The 10,614-nt window shown below is 30.1% G+C and overlaps 1 protein-coding gene across 1 annotated transcript; it reads left to right on the top strand.

Moving 5' to 3' along the window:
* Positions 1–7,998: 7,998 nt before the first annotated feature.
* LOC146936152 (xyloglucan endotransglucosylase protein 7-like) lies at positions 7,999–9,778 on the top strand. The gene is made up of 3 exons (XM_085751140.1): positions 7,999–8,421; positions 8,554–8,747; positions 9,122–9,778. Exons 1-3 carry the CDS (start codon positions 8,158–8,160, stop codon positions 9,513–9,515), a joined length of 852 nt encoding a protein of 283 aa, XP_085607266.1. The 5' UTR covers positions 7,999–8,157; the 3' UTR covers positions 9,516–9,778.
* The last annotated feature ends 836 nt before the right edge of the window (positions 9,779–10,614 follow it).

Below are 10,614 nucleotides of genomic sequence, written 5' to 3'. Positions count from 1 at the left end.
ACATTATAGGTTAAGTACAGGGACGAAGTTAGGTACTAATGAAAAGGGGCAGCCGCCACCCAGGACCCCTATAGGACTCATGTGCATATTAACCGTTCGCCACCCATGCTTTCATATCCACTTGGTTCACTTATACTAAATTTTATTTTTTTAATTAAAGGTCCACTCATGTTCTCTTTTTTCTTACCATCCACTCATATTTTTTTATAATAATAAATATAGCATATTGAATTGATCAGTCTATTAAGTTTAATTTATTCCTATTTCCAAGTAGAAGCCAACAACGTTTGGGAAATTAGGGGTGATAGAGATACCCTAAATCATACATTCAAGAACAATTATATTCTAAAGTTCCAATTTCTAAAAATTTCAAGTACCGACACACCTCAAGATTTAGTATTATATACTTTGTTTATCTTGCAAACAAAGTAGGAGCAGGGAAACAAAATAGGAGGAAACTGTTATAGGATGGACTCTGTTTAGTAAAAACAAAGTAGCAACGATGAGTTGAAAATAGGAGTAACGATTATAGGATGAAACAGTTAGCGTTCGGGTTAACTTTAATAGATAAGAGATAAGAGATATCTCCGTTTAAAAATAAGATTTTGATTAAATTAATTAAATTAACTAAATTCAATAGGTTTAATTAAACAGGGGTAATACCGTAAAAGTAAGCATATAATTTAGGTTAAAATTAGGGCAATAGTTAGCATCCGGGTTAACTTTAATAAATAAGAGATAAGAGATCTCTCCGTTTGAAAATAAGATTTTGATTAAATTAACTAAATTAAATAGGTTTAATTAAACAGGGGTAATACAGTACAAGTAAGCATAGAATTTAGGTTAAAATTAGGGAAACAGTTAGCGTCTGGGTTAACTTTAATAAATAAGATATTCCTTGATCGATCTCGCACTAAGTTTTTTTTTAAAGATACATTAATGGCGCTTTTGTTTTAAGTTATATTCGTAGATTGTTAGGAATAAAACGATAGAAATATACATGTCTATATTTGTTACAAGTTTACTAAATTTTATTCTTGAAAATAAAATGTTCCTGCGAATAGAAAAATTTTCTCAAAGAAAATGGTGGGAATAAAGTTCCCATGAAATGAGAATAAATTCATGTGTAATTACCTATTAAAATCCCTATTTTTATGGTTCCCGAGAATATTATAATGTTAAAACAAAAATATATTTTTTAAATACCTTGAAATAAAATCTCCATATTTATGTTCCAAGGAATGTTATTCCTAAAAATAAATTTGGTATACATGAAACAAACACACCCTAAATATGTTACAATTTGTATATATAAATATGACACTTCTATGGTGCAGAGAAACTATCTTTTTTGGAAAAGTTATTTTGTTTAGCCAATAGTATAACTGTTAATGCCATGTCAGCTAGTGTATTGCTGGTGGACCACTCTAAATCTAAATTTTTTTTATTACAAATCAGTCCTCGTAGAAAACATTAATTACTTTTGATTTATTAAGTTATTTTATTTATTAATTGTGTAGAAACTCTTTAATCATTTTTAAATTGCAATTTCACTTTCCTCTTTCCTCGTCTCCATTTTTAATTGCAATTATGTACAATCTCGCTTTCCTCATAACCTTCTTCATACAAACATGAATTCACACAAAATTGAAAATTCAGTTTTCTTCGTGTTCGCTTTCGTTCGTGTTCTTCATATCTTCCAATTCATACGCCGAACAAAAAATCACTAAACCATATTCATCTTCCGATCCCAAATAACGGTGTTCTTGGTATCCATCTTCCGTTCTCAAATGTTCGTCTTCCACCGTCATAGATCTCAAATTGAATTTGATTCATTTAAGATTAGGGATTTTCATGGAGGTCGCCCAGATTAGGGATGTGAAAGGTATGATTATTGTTGTTGGAGTAGATGAATTTTGGAGAGAAAAGGATGAACAAAATTGATCTCATGAAGATGATAAGATTTTGGAGTGAAAGGAACTGATGAAGATGAACAAATTCATACTTCTCCAAATGAAAGAGATTTGAAAGGAATAGAGATGAACATATTCAGACTTCTGCAAATGAAAGTCATTCGAAAGTAACATATTCTGTTTCATATGCATAAGCTTTATGATTTACAAAATAATAATAATAATAATAATAATAATAACAACAACAACAACAACAACAACAACAACAACAACAACAACAATAGTAGTAGTAGTAGTAATAATGTTTAATTTTGATTCAATCGAGGAGTCGATTGAAATGAGTAAAGATATAATGACACACTTTATGAACAAATGTGCAATATATCATATAATCTTATGTGAAATAAATTAAATACACTGTGCTCAATAATTGACTAGGATTAACTTCACCATAAAAGTCATTCTCATGACTTCACCATAAAATTTTCCATATAAATATCATATTAAATACTTGAGGAAAGACTGTATGTTGGGGAAGCTTAGCGGAAGATGATTGGACTGTGGAAGTGGATTGCTTCAAATTTGTTGCATGCACATCACGCTAGAGACAAAATTTTAGCTCTACGACGCATACCATTCTATGCATGCTTGACTGGAACAATAATTGAGTCATATATTTCATGCTTGTCTGAATCTGAATCAACAACAATCTAAAAGATAAACATGCACTGCAATCTGGCCTCTCAATATTATATAAGGATACTTAGCTTGCTCCGTCATATAATAAAGGTTACTTCCTCCGTTTCAAAATGAGTGTCGCTTTAGCCAAAAAAATTGTTTCAAAATGAGTGTCACTTTCAGTTTTCAATGCAATAATAACTTTTTCTTTTCAATTGTATCCTCCAATTAATACTCTGCACACTACTTTTAAAGTATTACTTTTAAAACTAACAAATAGTTAATAAGGATAATTTGGTAAAATAACCATTCTTTTTCTTTTAATCCTTGCATTTCTTAATATGTGTGTAAACACATCAAACGACACTCATTTTGAAACGGTGGGAATATATTTATAAAAAAAAATGTTAGAAAAAATTTGTTGAGAGGAACATGAGTTTGATTTCTAAATGAAACTGTTAATCAAACTTCAATTTAAAATGACCTCTTTACCATAGAACCAAAGAGTAAACACATTAAAATTGTTATATTTAAAATAAAAAAAGTCATGGAATGAGTGTTAATCTTTTAATTTTATTTTTGTTGACAAAGGTTAATCTTTTATTTTCAATCTAATATCCATTAAATCTTTTAATTATACCATTTGATCATATTCACTTGAGTAGAAACATTCTCTTTTCATAAAATCAATTAGTAACACTCTTTAAATCGTATTTGAGCTAAGTGCAATTATTGTTGGAGAATGTATCAATTAAGACTAAAAGCACTTTTTTAACACTTATATTTTTTTATCAGATAAAATTTATTATATAATAGATCCCACCATTTAATGTGAGAAGAGTATAGAAGATTTTACAATAATCCACGTTAATTTTACAATATAAAAAAATGATTATTAATAAGAGCCTTGAAAAAAAGAGTGTTGTCGACCCCGCCTTTAAAACGACGCATTATAGAAACGGATGGAGGTGGCCGTGGTGAACTAAAGCAAGCCGCAATTCCAAACATGCTGTAAATGGTATATAAGACATAGGAGGGTATCCCAAAATAATGAAAGAAGTTTCTATCAACATATGATTTCTTTGAGTAAATAGTCAATTACCCTCCTGAAATTGTAAGTTTCGTCAATTACCTCCCTGAAATTAACAAAACTTCAATTACCCCCTGAAATTGTATGACCTTAATCAATTTACCCTCTCCACAAATTTTTCTGTTAGTCAACATGAAGTTTTGCAAATACACCCCAGAAGTTTTGCACTTATGTGCAAAAGGCCCCCGAAACTTGAAAATTTATATATTTTTTTTCTTATCTTTAAAAGTGATTGCATTAACACTGAATTATGGAGTATATTAGTTAGGTTTTGACGATATACAACCATATATTGGCAGTGTGGTAGAACAAATTGGCAGTATTTGGTAAACCCTACAATAATGTTCGAAACACAAGAATATTTACAAAACAAACATAAAAGTATGTTGTCCTTCACCCCATTAGAGATCAAAAGGATGGTGGTTATCATGTTTTTTTATTCTCTTAAAAAACATAATGAAATATACATAATATAATATTATTACAATTCCTTTGAATCCTAACGGAGGAAGAAGACCATGATTCCTTCAAGATCCTTTATAAAGTAAGAGAAGTAACAAGTTTATGTATTTTTTCTTGAAAGTGAGAGAAGTGTGTTGGTGGTGTGCACTACTCACAATATAAAGGAAGTGTAAATTTTTGGTGTGGTTAAAATTAGCAATAGCAAAACCATATTTTGACACCTTGGTAATTCTTGGTTATGTCAGTCATATATTATTTATGTGTTGCTTCATTATGTATGACATGTATTATTAGTTTTCCATCAGACAAGTGTGGTTGTACTTTACTATGCGGACTTTCATATCATTAGACTCAAATACATGGTTAATGTTTGATCATTTAAAGGAACATATATGATTGTATATCGTCAAAACTTAGCTAATATACTTCACAATTCAGTGATAATGCAGTCACTATTAAGGATAAGAAAAAAAATATATAAATTTTCAAGTTCAGGGGGCATTTTGCACATAAGTGCAAAACTTTAGGGGGGTATTTGCAAAACGTCATGTTGACTAACAGAAAAATTTGACGGAGAGGGTAAATTGATTAACGTTGTGCAATTTCAGAGGGGGTAATTGAAGTTTTGTTAATTTCAAGGGGGTAATTGATGAAACTTACGATTTCAGAGGGGTAATTGACTATTTACTCTTTTTTTATCCTTTCTCCCTCATTTTGAAAAAGTAGGTAATGCCAAACTACAACTTGCTTGTAACCAAAACTACAACTTGCTAGTTACAAAAAAAGAAGAAGATCGCAACCTGCTATATATTGTGGAATTGTATCTTTGATTTCATTTTTAATGAAACCAAATTAATTTTAAAGGTGTAAAGTTAATTTTGACATATTTATTTTTTAATAGAATTGATTCTAACTTGAATATAAGATTTATCGATTTTGACTTTAAACCTAATTTTTATGGTTAAATTTACTATTTAACTCACTTTTACAGTAATAATATGCTGAAACATAAATCATTTTATATTCAGTTTACATTTAACTAAAATTGATTTTAAAAATAATTCATTTAAAATTAATTTTTATCTCCATAAAACCAAAGACACTCCAACTTGCTAATGAATCCCAAAATAATAATAATTTTTTCACAAGCAAAGGTGTATTTGTTTGCATAGGGCAAGTGAATTTGCAAAGGGCAATTAGTTTTCAACTAGTATTTGGCATGTTTTTGTTGTGTTGTGTGGGGGTTAATTGGGGTCCAATTCTGTAAGACTAATGAGTCTTCTTAATGGAAGACAGCAATATTATTGATGGCTGGCAGACTAATGACGATGTAATGTTTTTATAAGCTTTCGATGGAATAGAATAGACCACCTCAACTTGCAACAAGTAGCTAGGAAAATTCCAAATTAAACTTTTTCTTTCTTCCTTTCTTCCAAAATCGGTCATTGTTAATATTCAAGTAAGTAAGACGTAATTAATATTACTCCCTCCGTCCCTCAATAGATGACTTAGTTGACTCTGACACACGTATCAATGCATATGTTTTATCTTTGATATCTTCAATTCTCTACTAAAAAAATTATGAAAATTTAATATTTTAAAAATATTCATCTAGACGAATCCAACAACATCATACATGATATTATTTATCTTTGTGAATTAGTAGAAAAATATGGTCAAAGTATGTCAAGTCAATAATGTATATTGTTAACTAGGTCATATATTGAGGGACGGATGGAGTAAAAAAAATTGACTAACTACTGCACATTGTAGAAATTGATGTTGATATTTATACAATTATTATTTTTAAAATCATGATGCTTAGCAGTTAGCCCTGTCGTTCTGCTCAATTATTCATTGATTGGTGAATTCTTTTTAATGAGAAACAGAGTTAACAAAGATTGTGATATTTGTCCGCCAAAATTACCATGTCGGCACATATAAAAGGACTGAGGTTAAAACATATAGAAATGTTATTTCAATAAGTAAAAATTTACAATATATTTGATACCGTACATAAATTTTATGAGTACAGAGAGGAATCAAATATAAAAATATTGTCTTGTGCAAATAATATTTTTTTTTTTTTGGTACAAAAGAGGGCCAAAGGCCCAGCAGAAAAACTAAACAACTAATTCAACATGCCTAGGAAAACAAGTCCCAGAAAGATCATCAAAAAGAAACCTATGAAGCTCACTAGGTGGAGACTCCAATCTAGTAACAACGAAAGAGTCTAAAGAAAGGCTAAAGGTCGCCAACCAATCTGCACAATAATATTTTTAACTTTTAATTAATTGAATACACTTGCTTCAAACAAAATAATATTAATTGAAAACACTATTTTGATGTTCTTAAAGTTTAAATGAGTTGGGTTCCTGATACTCATCAGAGTAAAGACTAACCTCAAACTTCTCATCAAGATCATGGCAGACCTTAAGATTGTTTATTGAAGTCAGAGGAGTCCTTAACAGTACTAACAATTTTTTTTACTAATCGTCACAAGAGGTCATCAATCTCGCAATGAAAGTTTAATCCTCACATCCGTGCGAGATATTGACTCAAGGTCTTACCAAGCAAACCAACCTTTGTTGAAAATTAAATGCACTACTTCTAAAATAATATTTCTGTTTTTTTATTCTTTAACATCCAATGAGAAATTAAATTCCCTTGTTAACACTTATCTAAAAATTATGCGGTTTGCAACATGATTACTTCAATCAAATAGGAGATTTGGCTCTTTAAAAGTGTTCAATATATATATAATCGTGAATTGGATAAAAATTTAAATGTTTTTGACGGATAATTATTCAAATGTTCGTTTCTAAATCTTTTCTATATTATTCTCTTTAGTGTCGCAACACCTAACACTCCCCATTTTTTCATGTAGAATTCAAACCCGTATGGAAAGACCTTCCAAAATCTTTTATTACATATTGCAGTATGATTCAAATTCTCTTTTTATATAATACTTATATTAGCTGGCGGTGTTTAAAATATATATATATATATATATATATATATATGATATGATTAAGCATACAGTAGACTCTTAATTAAACTTTGCCTAATGGATAGGTATCATACCATCCATTACCTTTTTTCACAAGTGTCAAAGAATTCTCATTCATTTTAAATACTAATTGATCAACTAAAAGTAGGCAATGATGGATTGGAGTGTTTATAGGGTAATTAAATATTGATCAAAATATGTATATAGAGTAATGAATGTCTTCTAAATTGATACATAGGATAGGAGGGAATTTTGAAACGATTTTCCTTAATTCATTGAATAACTCATAGAGTAGGTGAATCCCTATTCTAATTTCTAAGTAAAAATAAAAATAGCCTCGATTAAGTCGTTTTGGTACCCAATTTTGGTAGATAGTTGATTTGGTGAAACAAGAAAATTAAACCAGCTCATACTATATTTCTCTACGTTCCTCAGCCCCCTTTAAATGTACTTATTAATATTTTTCTTTAATAGTAAAAACAAATTTCTGAATAGGGCAACACCTACCTCACTTATATACTTGAAATTATCAAGAAGACTGATATAACCCATACAGCTGCATGCCATTTGATTTGAAGTTTAGAAGCCAATACTTTTCAGGTGCATGTAGGGAAGGGAAGGAAAAAAGCTTGTGCCGTACGTTAACCCAAATAATTTGTTCGATAATAACTTTGGGATGAATCATCCCTCATTAGCTGTCATGGCCCCACATACCTTACACTAAGATAGTCCTTAATTCGCCAAAGACAAGTCAACCCATATCTATACTTCACTCCACACGTTTGCAATATTTTTCTCCAACCACTTCCACCACCTCAAAAATCCAATAGTAGCTCTTCACATTCATAATTGTCTCCTCTTAATATGTACACTCCCTATATATACTTTCACAACTTTGCATGCAATAATATTCATTCCTTACCAAATACACTTCTTTTCCCTTCAAATTAAGTTGCTTGCTATTCACCAACCAAAACATAGGCTTCATCACTAGCTATTTTCAAATGGCAAATAAAATACTTATTGGCTTTCTTCTCATAGCTTTTTTGGTAGAAGCCTCTGCTGCTAGTAATTTTAATCAATACTTTGATATAACATGGGGTGATGGTCGTGGCAAAATCCTCAATAACGGTCAACTTCTTACTTTGTCTTTGGACAAAGCCTCTGGCTCTGGATTTCGTTCCAAAAATGAGTACTTGTTTGGAAAAATTGACATGCAACTAAAGCTTGTGCCTGGTAACTCTGCTGGCACAGTCACAACATATTATGTAAGTGTCTTTCATTAATTTCCTTATATTTAATTTTCGTACACAAACTGTTTAGGATGAATTAAATTGATGGAATATTATTATATATGAAATATATTTTTACTGAATATTAATTTGTTATGATTGTTGCAGCTATCTTCTCTTGGGGATGCTCACGATGAAATAGATTTTGAATTTTTGGGTAATTTAAGTGGCGATCCTTATATTGTTCATACAAACATTTACGCACAAGGGAAAGGAAATAAAGAACAACAATTCTATTTGTGGTTCGACCCCACCAAGGACTTCCACACTTATTCCATTCTTTGGAATCCACAAAGCATCATGTATACATACATATCCCTACCTCACATTTAAAATAATCTAATAAGTTAAAAAGATTTTTTTAATTTAATTGAAGACTTTTATTTTAAGTGTTTCTACTTTTAAATTTTTTTAATTATAATTTAATAAGTGTTTTTCTTAATTTAAATCCATATCCAATGAGAAATTAGGATATTGCCACGTAAGTTCACTTTTTAAATCATGATTCACAAATAACCTCAAAATATTGAATACTTATTAGAAGTCTATATGAAACTAATTTATACTATTGATAAATGTCCCCATTTTTTCTTTTAAATATAGCTATATATATAAGGAGATGATATCTTACTTATCTTCATATTTTAACCCATTTTTTGTGTGTCTTATATATCAGATTTTCTGTGGATGGGACTCCATTAAGGGAATTCAAGAATTTGGAATCAAAAGGTATTCCTTTTCCTAAAAGCCAAGCAATGGGTGTATATTCAAGTCTTTGGGATGCAGATAATTGGGCCACAAGGGGAGGTCTAGTGAAAACGGATTGGTCCCAAGCCCCATTCACTGCTTCATATGGAAACTTCAACATTCAAGCTTGTGTTTGGACTTCTTCAGGCTCCTCTTGCTCTTCCGATAATCCATCTTCAAATCAATCATGGATGAAACAATCCTTAGATTCTACAGGACAAGCTAGGATTCAATGGGTGCAAAAGAACTACATGATTTACAATTATTGCACTGATACTAAGCGATTTCCTCAAGGTCTCCCACCTGAATGCTCACTTGCATGAAAACAAAAACTATGTGTGTGTGTGTGTGTATATATATATATATATATAAAATCATATATTGTGGAAAAACTAGGTTTATATTTTATTGATTTTGTTTATCATATGCAATTCTATTTCTCTCTGTCTTTAAACTAGTATGTAAATGAGATTCAATGTTATTTTGGTACTGATAAATTTCATGGAAAAAGTCATAAATAAAAATGAATTGCCGAATGAAAAGATCAAAGGTGATCTCTAGAATGAATACAAAATCCTTTCACTTACTATTTTGTTGCGGATCAACATATATTCATCCACATACATCATTAAATGAATGAACCTAAAAAGTGAATTTTGCTTATATTTTGAAACGGAGGGAGTAATGAAGAAGAGAGGGGGTGCAAATAATTTAAATTGGTTGGAATCATGTGATTGTGCCAACAATAATTTAAAATGGGTCAAATTATTTGGAGGAACGAAAAAGAGAGGGGGAGCAAATCTCTCATGATAGTATTTGTTAAACATCAAATATAATTTTATATAATGTGATCTTAAATATTAAAATGGTATAAAATGTAATTTTATATTTTCGCTCAATTAATAAAATGGTATAAAATGTAATTTTATATTTTCGCTCAATTAAAATTTGAGATCACCTCAAAAACTAAAATATTTTTTTTTAAATATTTCTCTTCTCCACTCCTTTTCATTAAATTATATCTCTTCCACTCTATTGAACTAGGGACAAAATCACAAAATAAACGAAATATGGATATAATAAATGAGACAAATGAACCGAACGTGGAAGTTAACACCATCTAAACAACTTAAATTGATGGAGGAAAAATGCTAAATGGCACGACAATGTTTTCGTGCTACACACGCGAATGTGGTATCTTTACTTGGTGGAACCTATCAAACATGTTTCTCTCTATTTCTAAGTTGTGTTTTCGTTTTCAATCGATATTGAGACCTGCTATAACATTTTTTTAGCACGTAATTTACAATCCTCTTCCACTAAATATTTAGATGGTTTACTGTGAAAAGAAGAATACTTAGATGGTTTGATGATCAAATCTACTTTCTTTTTGTTAATTTTACGCTGCAGTAATGATTAAAA

The sequence above is a fragment of the Medicago sativa genome, chromosome 3 (genome assembly GCF_051527215.1).
Source record: "Medicago sativa cultivar Bolivia chromosome 3, Bolivia_mono, whole genome shotgun sequence".
NCBI lineage: Eukaryota > Viridiplantae > Streptophyta > Magnoliopsida > Fabales > Fabaceae > Medicago > Medicago sativa.
Note: the sequence above shows the minus strand (reverse complement) of the source record. Positions and strands in the feature narration are given on the sequence as shown.

What these genes read in the sequence shown, in the direction of transcription:
- LOC146936152 (XM_085751140.1), top strand. Translation starts at nt 8,158, where the DNA reads ATGGCAAATAAAATACTTATTGGCTTTCTTCTCATAGCTTTTTTGGTA. An exon ending in GCACAGTCACAACATATTAT is followed by an intron (nt 8,422 to 8,553) that starts GTAAGTGTCTTT and finishes TGATTGTTGCAG; the next exon opens with CTATCTTCTCTTGGGGATGC. An exon ending in TGGAATCCACAAAGCATCAT is followed by an intron (nt 8,748 to 9,121) that starts GTATACATACAT and finishes CTTATATATCAG; the next exon opens with ATTTTCTGTGGATGGGACTC.